Source organism: Engraulis encrasicolus, chromosome 4, assembly GCF_034702125.1.
Source record: "Engraulis encrasicolus isolate BLACKSEA-1 chromosome 4, IST_EnEncr_1.0, whole genome shotgun sequence".
Classification (NCBI taxonomy): Eukaryota; Metazoa; Chordata; class Actinopteri; order Clupeiformes; family Engraulidae; genus Engraulis; species Engraulis encrasicolus.
The window spans coordinates 28,125,396-28,142,895 of NC_085860.1; the positions used below are offsets into that span (position 1 = coordinate 28,125,396).

The window sequence follows — 17,500 nt, forward strand, 5'->3', positions numbered from 1 at the left end:
ATTAGATAAAAATGCTGAGAGCATAATTTACACAAGGACTAGGAACTTTAAGGAGTTACTAACTACGCGTCTCCAGGAGAAGCAGTGGTCAGGAAGCGATTCATTCAAACAGGTTCCTTACTTGGAAAACTATGCATCCCCGGCAGATATTTGGCCATTTTTACTCCATTAGTAGCTATTTTAATCAGTTCATGTGTGTTTTCAAACTGTTAAGACAAATATTAAAAACTCAACTATAATTTCAAGACAATGTCAAATTAATTTATTACACGGATATTGTGAGTGAAAATTGGTACTTTGGGTCTGAAGATTTCATCCGTGTAAGTAATTACACTTTTCTCGAGGTGTTGTTAGTCACAAAGCACAATCCTCTACCTGTTTCCCCTCCGCATAACATATTGCTGTGCACCCTGCTTTTATTGCTGTGCAGTAGGATATAAGTGGCATTAAACAATAAATAAGCAACCATAAACTTGTATTCAGATTAACTTGCCTTCTTGGTGGTTCGTATTCAGTGCTTTACTGCATTTGTTTTTGGAAAAATTAAAAAAAAAAAAAAAATTTTTTTTTTTTTTGTGCAAAATCGTTACAGGGGGGGCTAATACTAATGTAGGGGGGGCTAAAGCCCCCCTAAAATAGGCCTAACGACGTCCCTGTGTATGCCTGTGTGTGTGTGTGTGTGTGTGTGTGTGTGTGTGTGTGTGTGTGTGTGTGTGTGTGTGTGTGTGAAAGAGAGAGAGACAGACACAGAGACACAGGGAGAGAGAGATGCCTGTACATAACCGTGTGTGAGTGTGCGTGTGTGTGTGCGTGTGTGTGTGTGTGTGTGTGTGTGTGTGTGTGTGTGTGTGTGTGTGTGTGTGTGTGTGTGTGTGTGTGTGTGTGTGTGTGTGTGTGTGTGTGTGTGTGTGTGTGTGTATTGAGAGAGAGAGACAGACACAGAGACACAGGGAGAGAGAGATGCCTGTACATAACCGTGTGTGTGTGTGTGTGTGTGTGTGTGTGTGCGTGTGCGTGTGTGTGTGTGTGTGTGTGTGTGTGTGGTGTGTGTGTATGTGTGTGTGTGTGTGTGTGTGTGTGTGTGTGTGTGTGTGTGTGTGTGTGTGTGTGTGTGTGTGTGTGTGTGTGTGTGAAAGAGAGAGACAGGCAGACACAGAGACACAGGGAGAGAGAGATGCCTGTACATGACCGTGTGTGTGTGTGTGTGTGTGCGTGTGTGTGTTGCCATAAGAGGCTTTGTGACATTAAGGAGCGGCCCTGCTGATCGCATCCATCTCACACTCCTCAACACAAGCAGCAGAGTGTGGACCAGGGGTGTCGTACAGTACAGGGGAGTAGTGTGACAGTGTGACGAGAGTCACCAGGGCCCCCCATGTACAGTATATAGAGGGCCCACACAGTGTCAGATTTATGTAGATATATGGCTGGGGGGGTCCATTGGAGTTGATTGTACATAGGGCCCATCATTTGCAGCTACACTCCTGGTGTGAACAACAGACAGACAGACACAGAGACATGGAGACACATGGACAGACAGAAAGCTGCATGTGTCCACTAATCTGTGCTGGCAGCAGTGTGTGTCTGTGTTTGTTGTGTGTGTGTGTGTGTGTGTGTGTGTGTGTGTGTGTGTGTGTGTGTGTGTGTGTGTGTGTGTGTGTGTGTGTGTGTGTGTGTGTGTGTGCGTGAGTGCGTGAGTGCGTGCGCGCGTGTGTATGATGAGATGAGATCCAAATAAAAGTACAGTAGCCTATTAAAATGTGTGTGTGTGTGATACAGTATCTACAGTGTGTTGTGTGTGTTAATTGTATGTGGTGTTGACATGTTGCCTTGTGTAGCCGTGTGCCATAGAGGATCCCCTCAGCAGTCCAAAGTTACCCCAGGAGCCCCCTCTCAAAGGTGAACGTATCTGGGCCCAAACGCCAATCAACTATCAATCAGCAGATATCACATAAAAATCATTCCAATTTGATAATAAACACACCCATGTCCACACACATGAAAACTACTCTGGTGATTGCAATAAAAAAAGGCTGCATGCATGCATGGCATCCCGTTATAATCATTAACTTTGGATAAATCTCTGAATGGATGAGGCCAATCAATGATTGAATGACTCTATCAAACTGCTATTTCCAAATTATTTTTGTTCGATAAGGATAATGTCACTATACTGTATAGTACACAACCCAAGAGACAAGTGGAACGTGTCTGAATTCTCTTGCTTTTGGCTTGCTAATCCTTCACTTTGGATAAATCTCTGTCTCAGCTTTTTGGTTCTTTAAATGTAACTGTACTGTTTATGCTGTCCAAGAGACAAGTGGTGTAATTGTGGTGTAATTATGACACTAGCACATGGCATTACATAGCTGTTACACCATTTACTCCATTGTACCTAATGAGATACATAGACTGTGTTGTTACTGAAAAACACTGAAAACCTAACAAGGACCCACCACAAACTTGATCCAACCAGTGCAAAGTTAGCTGATCGTAAGACAAGTACACAGATATACTGATTACTCAGATAAGTTACTTGTGTTGGAAGGAAACTGTGTTTCTTTTTTTTACTTTTACTTATACTTTTGACACCTCTGCTGAATTGTCTGGTCTGTAACTGCAGTGAGGATCCATGAGGTGTCTGTGGAGGATGTCAGAGGGTCCGTGGTCGGTTACCATGAAAACACCATGACAACCATCCCTGCGTCATCTGAGGAGCGGCGTAGAGAGGAAGAGGAGGAGGACTCACGCTCCTCCTCATACCCCCTGGTGCTGGCCAAGCAGATGTGTGTATCTGACACGGAGGAGGAGGAGGAGGTGCAGGAAGAGGAGGAGGAGGAGGAGGATAGGGACATGGGAGAAGACAACAACTAATTCAACAAATGTTTCAGCCCTAACTTAACTTTGGACTAAACCATTCGCTGCTCTTGATAATATCATGATGAGTTGCATTTCAGATGAACTAATGACCCAGTATACAGTACTAACTCTTAGCCAGATGTGTGTAGTGTATTCATGACTTGGAGGAGGAGGTGCAGGAGGAAGAGGAGGAGGAGGAAGAGGACAGGGACATAGAGGAAGACAACGACTAATTCAACAAATATTTCAGCCCTAACTTAACGTTGGACTCCTGCTGTTGATAATATGATGAATTGCAGCATTTCAGAAATAATGACCCAATATACATTACTAACTAACTCATGTGTGTTCATGACTTGGAGGAAGAGGTGCAGGAAGAGCACAATGAGGAAGACATGGATCTGTTGTCTATTCAGAATAGGTAATAGACAACAGACAAAAGCAGTGCTTCTCAAAGTGGGGTCTGGGGACCCCTGGGGGTCCATGAGGTATTGCCAAGGGATCCATGAAAGTTTCAATGCTCTACACGAAATCAATGCAGCAATATGACCTTGACACTATAGCATAATTGCACTGAAAACTGCATGGTAATTTTATGACTAATTATAAATGGTTATTACCATGAAATTACCAACGTATTAACGATGCGATATGTAAAGTTACCAAATGTTCTACTCCTTTAGGGATCCCTGCTGGTCCCCTGTCTAACTGACTTGGAATTTCGGCCAGCACAAATACTAAATTATATCCTGCTTTTATAATTTAGATGTGATCCCCTGTTGCATTTAAGATACTCTCCACAATATAATAATGTTGTAATCCATAACTCTGAAACAATGCTTTGAGTACAGTACATTTGAACTAATATACAGAATGTTGACTACATTCAGAATAGGCCACTAATACCGCCATTTGATAATTAAAACACGGCAAGTTTAATATGAGTCAGGGAATCAGAAATGCAATATTCACACACACACACACACACACACACACACACACACACACACACACACACACACACACACACACACACACACACACACACACACACACACACACACTGCTCATGCTGTTCATTTGTTTGCACTAAGCCTTTGCGCGTGTGTGTTTTGAAGTAATCCAGCTGTGTTTCTCTCTGTGTTTCTGTGTGTGCGTGTGCAGGTGAGAGCCTACTTTATACTGTAGCTGGGGTATGTCTGTGAGGCAGGAGATTAGTGCAGAGATAACACAGCAACATGGAATGTACAAAAATGTATGATTTCCATGACATTGAAAATGTTGTACAGTTTGCATGGGTACTTTAACGGTGTTATCGAATGGGTTTCAGGTATAAAACAAATGTTATTCTTCGGCTAGCACAGCAACAATTTTAAGAGTGATTGTTCCATTATCGCAATAAAGGAGTTACTTACACTGCACTAGAGATGTCCTTCACTATTTAATTCATATGAAGACTAGGGGTGCTATGACACAGCCTAAGGGCCTCCGCACACCGGCACTGACAAAGTGCAGAGCGCTGCTCCGCAAAAGTTCGATTCAATTGTTTTCAATACAACCCCGCACAGCGGGGCTGTCCATCGCTGCCGATTAGAGAAGAGTTCTATTTTGTGGGAGCCACCCATTAACTATCCATTCTCTGCTGTGGTGAAATTGTGTGCGGCGCTCGGAATTGTGTCGGAAGTGAAAGTGCTCCGCAGTGCTGTCGGAACCGATGTGGGGAGGGCCTTAGGCACACCCCCATGGACTCAGGTAGGTTTGAGTTCAACAGCCCTACCCAATCTGTCTTATCTCCGCTTCCCGTCACCTCTCATACTGCCCTGGGGGTCGTTTCTCGACAGTGCCTTTGCTAACGACTTTAGCCATTTTGTTCGTTCTTAAGACCAACGTTGTAACCAAGGTCTTGAGTTGGTCTTAAGTTGTTCTTAAGTTGTTCTTAAGTTGTTCTTAAGTTGTTCTTGCGTCTAAAGACCAACTGAAGACCAACTTAAGACCAACTCAAGAGCAACTTACGACCAACTCAAGACCGACTTAAGACGGTTAGCAACGACAAGAATCGAGAAACGGAGTCCTGGAAGGCATACAAGTAGGTAATCATGTCAAAATTCATTGTATTAATCATATTAATATTAACACTTAACAAGGAAGCACACAGGTTTTGGAGATCATGAATAAAACCAGAACATAATATAATATCAAGAGTTTATTCTCATAGAATGTTTCTAGTGTAAATTAAAGCTATTAAAATGTCATAGTCCTTATGGTTATTCAACAAGTGGCTATGCCATTTCGCCTTGATGCAGAGTTCCCTATTGGAGAGAAATACAAATGATAAAATGGCATGAAACAAACATGCAGTGGACGGGCGCGCGCACACACGCACGCACACACACACACACACACACACACACACACACACACACACACACACACACACACACACACACACACACACACACACACACACACACACACACAAAACACACACACAAATGCCCAACAGACATCATCAGATCACAAGTAAATACTCTTGTCAGAACCAAAGTAGAGAACAACTCAATATCTCAGCAAAGCCATCTTATCAGTGCCCCACGCACAGTCACGTGTCGTTATTTGGTCCACATGACATAGGGTTCCACCAGGCTATTTCAGTCACCTTCCCCCCTACCCAAGTGAGAGTTAATATATTTCCATGGCAATTTAGTGCCTTTTTTAGACTTGTACAGCCCCTGTGCATCCACTTCCCATGCCCGTTCTCTCTGCGTGCACATTCCACCCAATTGCAGTCATCTTCACCTGGTGTTCTGTGTTGAGTCTGTTCATTTCTGAATATTTATCCTGTATGTTGATCCTCATAAGATCATTAGGAGTTTGTCAGTGGGTCTTCTGGTTGGTCCACTGGTACTGTCCCTCTGCTTTTGATAGGGTGTTTGATGGGGCGTGTCCACCATGGCGATGTAGTAACTGGACAATAGTAGGATTTTTTTTTTATTTTTTTTTCTAAACCCAACCACCATCCCCCCTACAATAGTAGGATTTTCTTCCACCATTCATTGAGGGATGTGAGATAGAACACACCGGCACACCGAAGGTTATCATGAGCCCTCAGCATTTTGGATGTTCAGACATGGATTTAACATGCATCTTGTGTCCAGTTGAGCACCCAGCCACCAGTCATCAGCCAGAAACCCCACCAGATATTATGCAATTTCAGGATAATGGCGATGAGAAAGCTCCTTGCATAAATCAGATCAAGCCAACCAGTCAAATCCTGACCCTCTGCATTGTACAGTTTATGGACTGCCGGAATACTATATCCCATAGGCCATCTGGTAAACATCCTAGTGCATCTGATTGGCAGGCTGCCAGGAGGATATCATCATCCTACAAAGCCTCTGATTGGACAATATGCCACCGGGCAACTTCCACTTGGCTTCTGCTGCACATGTCATTCCAGTGGGCTTGGCCATTCTCCTCAGCCTCTTGGCCAATCACTGTGCGTCCCACCACATTGCTTGTTGAATATATGTGACCCTGTACAAAAACAAATGTCAGTTTTTACCTTCATTACATTTTTTTTTTTACTCATGTGTGTCCTTATGTATAGAAGTAGCCAATCATAACACAAAAACAGAAGTAGAAAAATCTGCACAATATATGTGACAAAACAAACTAAGGCCCGGGGGCCGGATGCGGCCTGCCATGCCCCTTTGACCGGCCCTCCACCTCTCTGCACCTCACCATTTGAACTGGCCCAAAGAAGCAATCCTCACAGAAAAAAAATATGATAAAATATACTTTTTAAATATATACAGTGCCCTCCATAATTATTGGCACCCCTGGTTGAGATGTGTTAAAAGCCTTAAAATAAATTCAGTGTTTATTGCAGAAGAATACTGTCACACTGAAAATTTTAGGAAAATGTAGCCTTCAACTCAAATGAATTGTAAGAAAATAAAAAAATTATTATTTTTCATTAAATCACCTGTTCCACAATTATTGGCACCCTTAACAATTCCCAGGAAATAAATATAATTGAAGCATTTCTGTCATTTCTACAGTAGTTTACAAAGTTTACCAGAGTATGTAGGAACATTTAATTAGTAATTCATCACTTCCTGTTTCCCTGGGGTATACATATGACGTGACACCGAGGCCATTTCTCTTATCCACTCTTAAACATGGGAAAGACAAAGGAACACAGCATACAAGTGAGGCAGATGTGCGTCGACCTTCACAGGTCAGGCAGAGGCTACAAGAAGATTGCCACTCAACTGCAGCTGCCCATATCTACTGTGAGAGGAATAATTAAGAAGTTCAAAACAACTGGAACAGTGGTAAACAAGCCTGGACGAGGACCAAAGTTTATTTTGCCACCACGCACAGTGAGGAGGATGGTAAGAGAAATCAAAATATCTCCAAAGCTCACTGTTACAGAATTACAACAAATGGTAGCATCCTGGGGTCACAAAGTCTCCAAATCAACCATTAGGCGCTGTCTACACGCCAACAAGCTGTTTGGGAGGCATGCACGGAGAAGACCTTTCCTCACCCACAATCATAAACGCAAACGTCTGGAGTTCGCCAAGCGGTATTGGGGCTTCAACTGGGACCGTGTGCTTTGGTCAGATGAGACCAAGATTGAGCTTTTTGGCAACAAACACTCTAAGTGGGTCTGGCGTGCCACGAAAGATGCGCATGCTGAAAAGCACCTCATACCCACTGTGAAGTATGGGGGTGGGTCAGTGATGCTGTGGGGCTGTTTCGCTTCCAAAGGCCCTGGGAAGCTTGTTAGGGTGCATGGCATCATGAATGCTTTGAAATACCAGGACATTTTAAATCAAAATCTGTTGCCCTCTGCCCGAAAGCTGAAGATGGGTCGTCACTGGGTCTTTCAGCAAGACAATGACCCTAAACATATGGCCAAATCTACACAGAAATGGTTAACCAGACACAAAATCAAGCTCCTCCCATGGCCATCTCAGTCCCCAGACCTCTACCCCATTGAGAACCTGTGGGGTGAGCTGAAGAGGAGAGTACAGAGGAGAGGACCCAGGTCTCTGGATGATTTAGAGAGATTCTGCAAAGAGGAATGGCTGAAGATCCCTCTTTCTGTCTTTTCCCATCTTGTGAAACATTATAGGAGAAGATTAGGTGCTGTTTTGTTGGCAAAAGGGGGTTGTACAAAAATATTAACACCAGGGGTGCTAATAATTGTGACACACATTATTTGATGTCAAATAATTATTTCTTTATGTGGGATTTTTTCCCCACTGAATAAATGCACTTGTATTGAAGGTTGGATTTTTCTCTTTTTTTCCATTAAGGTCCCATATTATTTAGAGAAAAATAATAATAATTGGAAGCTAAAAAACACATCTCAACCAGGGGTGCCAATAATAATGGAGGGCACTGTATATATTTTTTATCAACAGACCTTCCTCCAGTTTAATTTTCACTAACCTAGTGTGAATCACCAGAAGTTTCTTGTCTTTATAGTTTCTCATCTCACTGTAATATAAAGAGGCCTACCATTTCTATTGTATCACTCATAAACTGTCAATCACCAGATTTTTCTAACCTTTCCTTGCTATTTTTACATGGTTATTAGAAATTAAAAGGAATACCCATGGTATTTCGAATTGAAAAACATGTGAAGTACTCACTTCTTTTGCAAATCACTTGTAATGATGAACTATTTTGTGCTATAACTTATGGCTATAACAGGGAGTGGCTTAGTACACAGCCCACATGATTGATCTCGACCCCTGATCACAGTCAGGAACGATAATGTGGCCGCCAGAGAAAAAAGTTTGGGGACCCCTGATTTAGGCCATTAAGGATGCTCTGTGAATGAAATCTCACATTTCAAAACACAATAGTCAATAGTCAAAAAATAGTCACACACATACACAGAGAGAGAGAGAGAGAAAAGAAGACGATATTGAGAACATAGAAAAAAGTTTTTTTGTTGAAAATTCTCTTTGACTAAAAAGAAAGTCTCCGACCTTGATGAGCAGAAACTCGAGGCGTAGTGGCAGATGTGTGACATCTCCAGGCGGCAGGTCGAAGAGGAAAGGGGAGTTCCACGCTGAGTCTTGGCCTGCAACGTCACCTGTGGACCGAGAGGAAATCACCAGCCCATCCAGCCTCAGGTTGATGACCACATGGTGCTCTAGACAGAGAGAGAGAGAAAGAGACAAAGAGAGAGAGAGAGAGAGAGAGAGAGAGAGAGAGAGAGAGAGAGAGAGAGAGAGAGAGAGAGAGAGAGAGAGAGAGAGAGAGAGAGAGAGAGAGAGATTGTGAATTAATGTGAAGGAAACTTGCCAAGGTCCTGCACCAAAGACCAAATGGTGAAAAGCAGTCAAATCTGTAACATCTCGAGATGTGTCTGGGAGATGTTGTGGTCATCACATGCCAAGAAGACAGCGGTGTTATTGGCGAGCAGTTATAGAGAAGTGCACTAGTAGTTCCCTTATGTATGCCGAACAGTTGTACTACAGTAGTCTCGAAATGTGCACTGTTACATCAGTGTAACGAAGGCTGGACTGGCTTACAGGGCATATTCCCCGTGGACCAACAGTCCTCATGGGCCGATGCTTTTGTGTTATTGTTTGTTTATTTGTTTCACATTTTCCCTAAGAGACCGGCCCGCAATTTAGATGGGGCGACCCATTGGTGCATCCTTCATATACAGTGGACTGCAGGCTTGTACGAAATTCCGAATTGAATGAATTTGAATTCAAAGTAATGCCATCATATGAACACTAGGTGGTGTTCTATGTACTCTCAATGGGTGGTGTAGCTTAAATTCAAAGAAATTCAAGGTAATGACACCACCTAGTGTTCGTATTATGGCATTACTGAATTCAAATTCATATTCAAATTCAAATTTCGTACAAGCCTGGTGGACTGAGCCCATCATAATCGTAGTATGGGGGTGTGTGGGTAAGGGGCTGGTCTATATAAAAAAAATTCCCGGGCCAGTTTGTGTTCCCAGTCCAGCCTTGAGTTGGACGCTGTAATAGTCATCGAAAGGACTTAGTGTTACACTACTACAGCATAACACAGTCTTTAGTAATACAATACAACTTGGCCATTGCCATTCTCGTAACCGCAACTTTACAACATGCCATAGCCTCTTTGTGCAGATGGGCCCACCGGCGGCCTGATCACTCTTAGCTGGAAAGATTCAACTAGACGGGGGCGCCGCCAGAAATGTTGGACCCCATAAAAGATTTGAATTTTGGGCCCCCTCAAGGGTCCCTGTCAGTGGTGTCAGTGCTTGGGCCCATAAAATCTGTAACACCTACCCTCGCCCCCCCAAGCGGCACACATGCAACTACATCATAGCAACTGTGAGCCTTAAAGCGCCTTGAGTTAAATAATAGGGTTTTACTGCTCTCCTATAATTTCAACCGTTCTCTGGGTATGGCAGTGCAAATTTTACCTCCAAGCTAGCAGTTAACATTGAGTCCTATGAGACCAGTTAGCTGCCAGCTGGTCTCAAAGTACTCAATGTTAACTGCTAGCTTGGAGGTAAAATTTACACTGCCATACCGAGAGAACGGTCGAAAGTACAGGAGAAAGGTAAAACCCAATCATTTCACTCAAGGGGAGGTGTAAAATAAGCTTATTTCCAAAAATGGGACAGTATCACTTTAAGTAACAGATTAAGACTTGGTCATTACAATTTGTGACAATAACATTATAACAGGCTCTGCGCAAAAGGGGTCAACAGAATAATAACATCTCCATGTTGAACATTTAGTGAAATATGAGCAGCATACGAAACGTGAATTCACTATGTGCATCTTATGGCTGAGAGCATGTTGCTGTGCTGAATAAAGCCGATGTTGTCTCTTGTGACAGAGAATGTCATCAAGGTTAATGTGTGCGTCATATTGTGTTCATGAAAACGTCATCAGAGTAAGCCCCTTGCATGAGAGTGGATATAATCGGGCTAAATACTGCATGCATCATATATCATATACCCAGTATGAGTGTGGCAGAGTATCCATGTCCATGTGTCAGAGAACATTATCATCAGGGTGAATACTAATGTCGCTACCTGCCCCGGTTTTACCCGATTGCCCAGGTCTTAAGTGGTTTGTCCCGAGGGGCGAAATATATTTTCTCTTGACTCTACATGAGGAGTGACATTGCTTACAAGAAAAAGAGGATCATTGGGCAGTCATAATGTCCAGGCTTTTTATCCAGACAGAGGTGGCAACCATTCTGTAGTGAAAGCCGTTTGTTTAGGTTGTATCAGAGGAAACATGACCAGGATAAGCGCTGTATTTTTTCAGTACGAGTGGGCGCATCATGTCCTCATGTGTTCCGGGGCTTTGGGCATCTCAGAACTGGTCATTTGACATGACTTGACACGAGGGATTGGGTCGGAACCGGACCATGGGCCATAATGATGTGAGGGATTGGGCTGCAGAGCTGCGCAGCTGTGCGGGTCTGCATTAGTGTTCGGGCCCATGAGCCCATGAGCCCCCCTCCCCGGTTGGCTCGGAGCGCCATGTGTTAAGTCCATTGGACGCGTCTGGAGGATTGCACAGGGTGAACGAGTGGTAGAGAGAGAGAGAGAGAGAGAGAGAGAGAGAGAGAGAGAGAGAGAGAGAGAGAGGATGGAGGATTAAACTACAATGTCATTAAAAAACAGGATGATCTCTTGCGGACCTTGCGCACCATGTAAGACAATCAGTTAATCCCCAACGTTAAAAGCCAACATCATGGTTTAACTGCCCACTCCCCTCCAACCAAGCCCTGCGGATCACACACACACACACACACACACACACACACACACACACACACACACACACACACACACACACACACACACACACACACACACACACACACACACACACACACACACACACACACAGCCTCACTTAGTGTCCTCCTGGTCCCCCCGCCCTGCCACTACCTCGTGTACAACACATGCAGCAGATAACATGGCAATCCTCTTGAGGAGGATACAACATGCATGCACTCTGTATTACTGGACAAGTGGGTTGCAAATGTTGAAAAGCGAAAGTGAAAGTGAAAGCCCATTGGGAAACTCCAACTCCCATTGTCATTGTGACACAGCACTCCACAGCACACAAGTGAACACTGCACACTGCACACAACGAAATTGCATTTATGCCTCACCCGTGCAAGGGGGCAGCCCTCAGTGGCGCCCCATGGGGAGAAGTGCGGTGGGACGGTACCATGCTCAGGATACCTCAGTCATGGAGGAGGATGGGGGAGAGCACTGGTTGACTACTCCCCCCACCAACCTGGCGGGTCGGGAGTCGAACCGGCAACCTCTGGGATGCAAGTCTGACGCCCTAAGCGCTCACCCATGACTGCCCTATGTTCATGGGCAAAACTCAATCAGACTCTGATATGCCCCACCTTTAGTAAAGAGGTTCTTCTGTGACGATGGCCCCAAAGCCCAAAATGATGACAAGCCCTAACAGCTGTCTTCCTTGAAATAAAAACTCCAGGTGAGGCCAGGTCAATGACAGTCATCTAGGCAGGTGTCCGGGGTTTCTTTGGTCTAATGAGAATAAGCACAGTTTCCACAGTTACACATGGTAGTGGGGGCATCAAGTTTTTCGTCAGACACAGGAAGGCTGGGTCTGTATCCGGATTTCTGGGTCTTCCAACAAGATTATAACCCAAAGCATACATCTAAATTAGTTCAGAGGTTCTTCAAGGATACTAAAACCATGATATTGGAAAGATACCGCTCAGAGTCCAGTCCTCAATCACCACTGATAGTCTGTGGCAAATGTCTACGTATGCTCAACATCTATGCAATTTGGACCAGCTAGCAATGTGCAGTGAAGAAATGGGCCCAAATCCCCAATGGGGCATGTGCCAACCTAGGTAACAACTACAAAGAGCCTGTTGTCAGTTCTGGTTCCTAAATGGTGCCATATTGACTATTAATCAATATTAATCAATTAATCGACTATTGATCAGGGGGCCAATAATTTTGCCCTTGTCATGTTTGCCCTTTTTGTTTAAACTCATTGTAACAATAGAACAATAGAACAATCCAAATACAACTTATTGGACATTATCTTCATCAGTGTATTTGTTTCCAGAATAACATTAAGCGTTAATAGGCCTAATGGTCATTCTCACTGAGAAATCAAGAGAGCTGTTTAATTTCAGGAGGGGGGGCTAATAATATCGTCCTCAACTGTAGAACATGATGTGTTGACCTTATTTACCCGGCAACCTTTCCGCTTAGTGAGAGGGAACCAGACATAGAGTGATGATTTCTCAAATCAGATGATTAACACTGGCAGAGGGGTTGTGCGAAAAAGGATTATCTGGTGCAGTCTATGAATGTCATTGGCAGGAATGTTACTTTCTACAGTTTGAATGTCCTTTTTAATCCCTAAACGCAGAGCCTCTGCTATAACCTTATTGTCCCCAAAATGGGAATGACCAAGACTACTTGCATTGTCATAGTAATGTTGTTATGATGTAGTTGAGTGTTTTCAGCAAAGAGTGAATAAGCCCGTCGACGGGTCCATCTCTAGGAAGAGGCTACACTGAATCGAACCCGGGTCGCCCGCATATCGGCTACAGGATAAAAGTGCTTTCCAAGGCCCAGCTGTGGCTTACAGTCCCAAGAAAAAGTTTGTACACCCTTTGAAATTTCTTACATTTCTGTCAAAATGTATCATAAAACATGGTCTGATCTTCCCGGAAATCTCAAGAAGGAACAATCAGAGTCTGCTTTAACTAATTCCACACAAACATTTACATGTTATCATATTTTTATTGGCCATAAGGCTATAACATTCACAGGACAGCAAGGCATAAGTAAGTACACCCTTGCATTAAATAGGTTTTAACCCTCAGTTAGTTGCAATATCCTCAACCAGACTTGTCCTGTAGTTGCAGATCAGATTAACAAAAATATCTGGATGTATCTTGTCTCCCTCTTCTTTAGAGAACTGCCTCTCGTCAGCAAGGTTTCTGGGATGTCTGGAGTGCATAGCTTTATTGACTTCATGCCATATAATCTCAATTATTTTTAGTCAGGGCTTTGACTGGACTATTCCAGAATGTGTATTTCATTGTTATGAAGGCATTCTAATTTAGATTTGCTTCTAAAGTATGGGTTGTTGTCACATTTCAGCACCTATCCTCTTATGTGCTTCAACTGTGTGACAGACTTCCTCACGTTTTTTCTGTAAAATATCACAATAAACTTGAGTTCATTGCTCCACTGATAATAGCAAACTTTCAAAGGCCTGAGGCAGCAAGGTAGCCGCATATAATGATGCTCCCGCCACCATACTCAGAAGTGGAGATGTAACCAAGAATAACTAAAAATGGGGTTCATTCTGCCAATCTAAAATTAATGGGGTTTCTGTCCAAAAAAATATTGCTGCACCTTTGAGGTTTGCGAAAAAGCATTTATATGCTTCATAAAATTACTGCAAAATATTCTGTAGACCAACGTTGAAACTAAAGTTGAATTTTTCAGGGGAACACATAGTATCATGTTTGGAGGAGAACTGGAGAACCACACCTTCACCAAAACATCATCTCCACCTTTGAGTATGGTGGCGGGAGAATCATTATATGCGGCTACCTTGGTGCCTCAGGCCCTTGTCAGTTTGCTATTATTAGTGGAACAATGAACTCAGAAGTTCATTGAGATATTTTACAGAAAAAATGTGAGGTAGTCTGTCACACAGTTGAGGCACACAAGAGGATGGGTGCTGAAATGGGACAACAACCCATATTTTAGAGGCAATTGACTTTTGAATTGCTTCATAACAATGAAATACACATTCTGGAATAGCCCAGTCAAAGCTCTGACAAAAAAACATTTGAGATGATATGGCATGAAGTCAAGAAAGCTATTCACTCCAGATATCCCAGAAACCTTGCTGCAGAAGGGCAGTTTTCTAAAGAAGAGGGAGTCAAGATACATCCAGATTGTTTTGTTAATCTAATCTGCAACTACAGGAAACATCTGGTTGAGGTTATTGCGACAAACTTAGGGTTAAAACCTATTGAATGCAAGGGTGTACTTACTTATGCCTTTCTGTCCTGTGAATGTTTACATCTTATGGCCAATGAAAATAAGTAAACTTGTAAATGCTTGGGTTGAATTAGTTAAAGCAGACTCTGGTTGTTCCTTCTTGTGATTTCCGGGAAGATCAGATCATGCTTTATGACCAATTTTGACAGAAATGTAAGAAATTTCAAAGGGTGTACAAACTTTTTCTTGGGACTGTAGTCGACTGGACACTGGACTGCTACGCGGGCGACCCGGGTTCGATTCCCGACCCGGGTCGTTTCCCAATCCTCCCCTGTCTCTCTCTCCCACTCATTTCCTGTTCCAGTCTTCGCAGTCCTGTCTAAACAAAGTCCCGTCCGTCCCCCCCGTCCCCCTCCAAAAAAAGCGCTTTCCAAAACCACAGAACAGCAACAGAGTGCGAGGAGGCCAAGGCCACTCCATGAAGTAGGAGGGGTACACACAAGGGCACGTTCTATGGGGCACCTAAGTCACGCCCTCTACTTCCAGGTTCATGGGGCAGAGGGAGTCAAAAAACGATTACTGAGCTTGAAAATGAGTGATTTTTGGATTTGTGGTGCATAGGTGGAGGTCCAAGGTTTGGATTGGTGTCAAAAGCTTGGTGTCATTTTCAAGCGTACATTTTAATATGCGACCTTGCCTCCTGCACTTGCGTCCTCCACTTGCTTCTCGTCATGATGACATCACTGACAACAGCATTATATTTCAATATCTTGCAAAAGCTCAATTGTAAAGTCTTTTTCTCATTTGCAATTGGGATGGTGAATGAAAAACAGTCCCTCAAAAGTTGTTGTGGCGAGGCTGACAGCTGGGAAACTTTATCGTTTTCTCCGCGGAGGAGGGGCCAGGAGGCGGGACGAGGAGACAAGCACAAGTGGAGGAGGCAAGTACACATATTGGGATGCACCCATGGTATCTTGCATAAGGTGGGTAGCACAATAGGAGAGACCTACCACAAGGCAGAGCCGGTTGACGAGAAGGACAACTTGATGAACAAATAAGGAAAAACGGGTGTGTAAAATTGAACAAAGGGAGGTTTAGAACACGTTCCTGTTCCCTCTACCTTGCATTCCTGTGCCAGCGAGGTTCTCCGCCTTTAGAACCATGACCTTGATGCGGTGGGCCAGGGTCTGGTACTGCAGGAGGATGAAGAGCTGAGGTGGAGGCGGGGCCGAGAGCTGGACAATGGGCGGAGCCTGTCCTACCAGCTCAGCGGCATCATGGGAAGTCCCTCCCTGTGAGAGAGATGACAATAGGTCAAAGTTCAAACTGGGGATCCATCGGCCCTTGCTACGGAGATCCAGCTGTTTCCATGGAGTCTGGATTAGTGAGTGAAACTTTACAGAAAGCCTCATCGGGGAGGTCAGAGGTCGTGTGGTGGATGTGGATGTGCCTCTTATCGACCCCCAGAGGGCTGCTGGCAGCCGCAACAATCCTGCACTCAGCATCAGAGAGAGAGAGAGAGAGAGAGAAGAGAGAGAGAGAGAGAGAGAGAGAGAGAGAGAGAGAGAGAGAGAGAGAGAGAGAGAGAGAGAGAGAGAGAGAGAGAGAGCACTCATAGACAAGAGGGACAGAAGGATTGCAAGTAAGAGATGGAGAGAAAAGAGTGTGGGTAGGCAGGAGGAGAGACATGGATAGATGGATAAACTCCTCCCCATCAACAGCAGGGTCAGCCTTAGAAAAAAGCAATACAGATAAACAGAGCAAAGAGAGAAAAGGAGAACAATAAAGAGATAACAGAGGAAGTCTGCTCCGACTGGGAATGTTGGCAAAACAAGGGGACCATGTTACATTACAATTGCATTACACTTAGCTGATGCTTTTATCCAAGGTGACTTACTATTTCAGGGTATTGTTTACAGTCCCTGAAATAATGTGGTGTTAGCTGCCTTGCTCAAGGGCACTTCAGCCAGGGATGAAGGAGTAGGAAGAGGTTAGAGTGGGATTAGAACCTGCAACCCTCTTCTTAAGATCTTTTAAGATCACCTCCCAAAACATTGGGCCACGCTAAGCCTAACCCTTGTTCTTATACTGACGTGCCGTTTCCTTAGATTTTTTGTGTCTTTGTCATCTTGTGTCTCTCGGGCTACTGTACAATGTTAATTTTCCAACCATGTTACTTTCCCAAAGGTAGAAGTGGGGAGGGAAGGATCTGCACACTGCTTACAAAAGACTTACTTTATTGGGAGGTGCCTGAAGAAGAACAATGATTGAAACATTGCTCCCAATAAATTAAGTATTTTGTAAGCAGTGAGGATATCCTTCCCCACTTCTTCAAGACAGTTTTTGATTTGGCACCTGCTGATGCTTTCCTGTTGGATGTGCTCGTTTTCCACTGTACTTTCCTAAAGGTAACCAACTGGAACTGAAGTAACCAATGAACCGATTTTCACCCATACAGAATTCCCTGAAGGCAGTGGCTTCTGAATTTTGTTACCAAATGGAACAAAATGGACTCATAGAAATAGACACAGACAGAAAGACAGGGGTAGTGTTCGTTTGGTGCTCCATGTGATGCAATTCAAAATTTGACCCATGTCACAATTTGGAAAACACGCAGAAAGATTTATG

The 17,500-nt window shown here is 43.8% G+C and overlaps 2 protein-coding genes across 2 annotated transcripts in view; one reads left to right on the forward strand and one right to left on the reverse strand.

The window, feature by feature from the left end:
• Positions 1-4,277, forward strand: part of LOC134448036 (myosin heavy chain-like) — a 23,195-nt gene extending 18,918 nt beyond the window's left edge. The window contains exon 24 of the mRNA XM_063197794.1: positions 2,621-4,277. Within this exon, the coding sequence (XP_063053864.1) occupies positions 2,621-2,623 (3 nt within the window). The 3' untranslated portion in view covers positions 2,624-4,277. The remainder of the gene's footprint in view (positions 1-2,620) is intronic.
• Positions 4,278-5,977: 1,700 nt separating this feature from the next.
• The window catches only part of syt18b (synaptotagmin XVIIIb), a 14,894-nt gene continuing 3,371 nt past the window's right edge, over positions 5,978-17,500 (reverse strand). The window contains exons 4-6 of the mRNA XM_063197795.1: positions 15,993-16,164; positions 8,865-9,031; positions 5,978-6,390 (exon numbers count right to left, since the gene is read on the reverse strand). Of these exons, the coding sequence (XP_063053865.1) occupies positions 6,241-6,390; positions 8,865-9,031; positions 15,993-16,164 (489 nt within the window). The 3' untranslated portion in view covers positions 5,978-6,240. The remainder of the gene's footprint in view (positions 6,391-8,864; positions 9,032-15,992; positions 16,165-17,500) is intronic.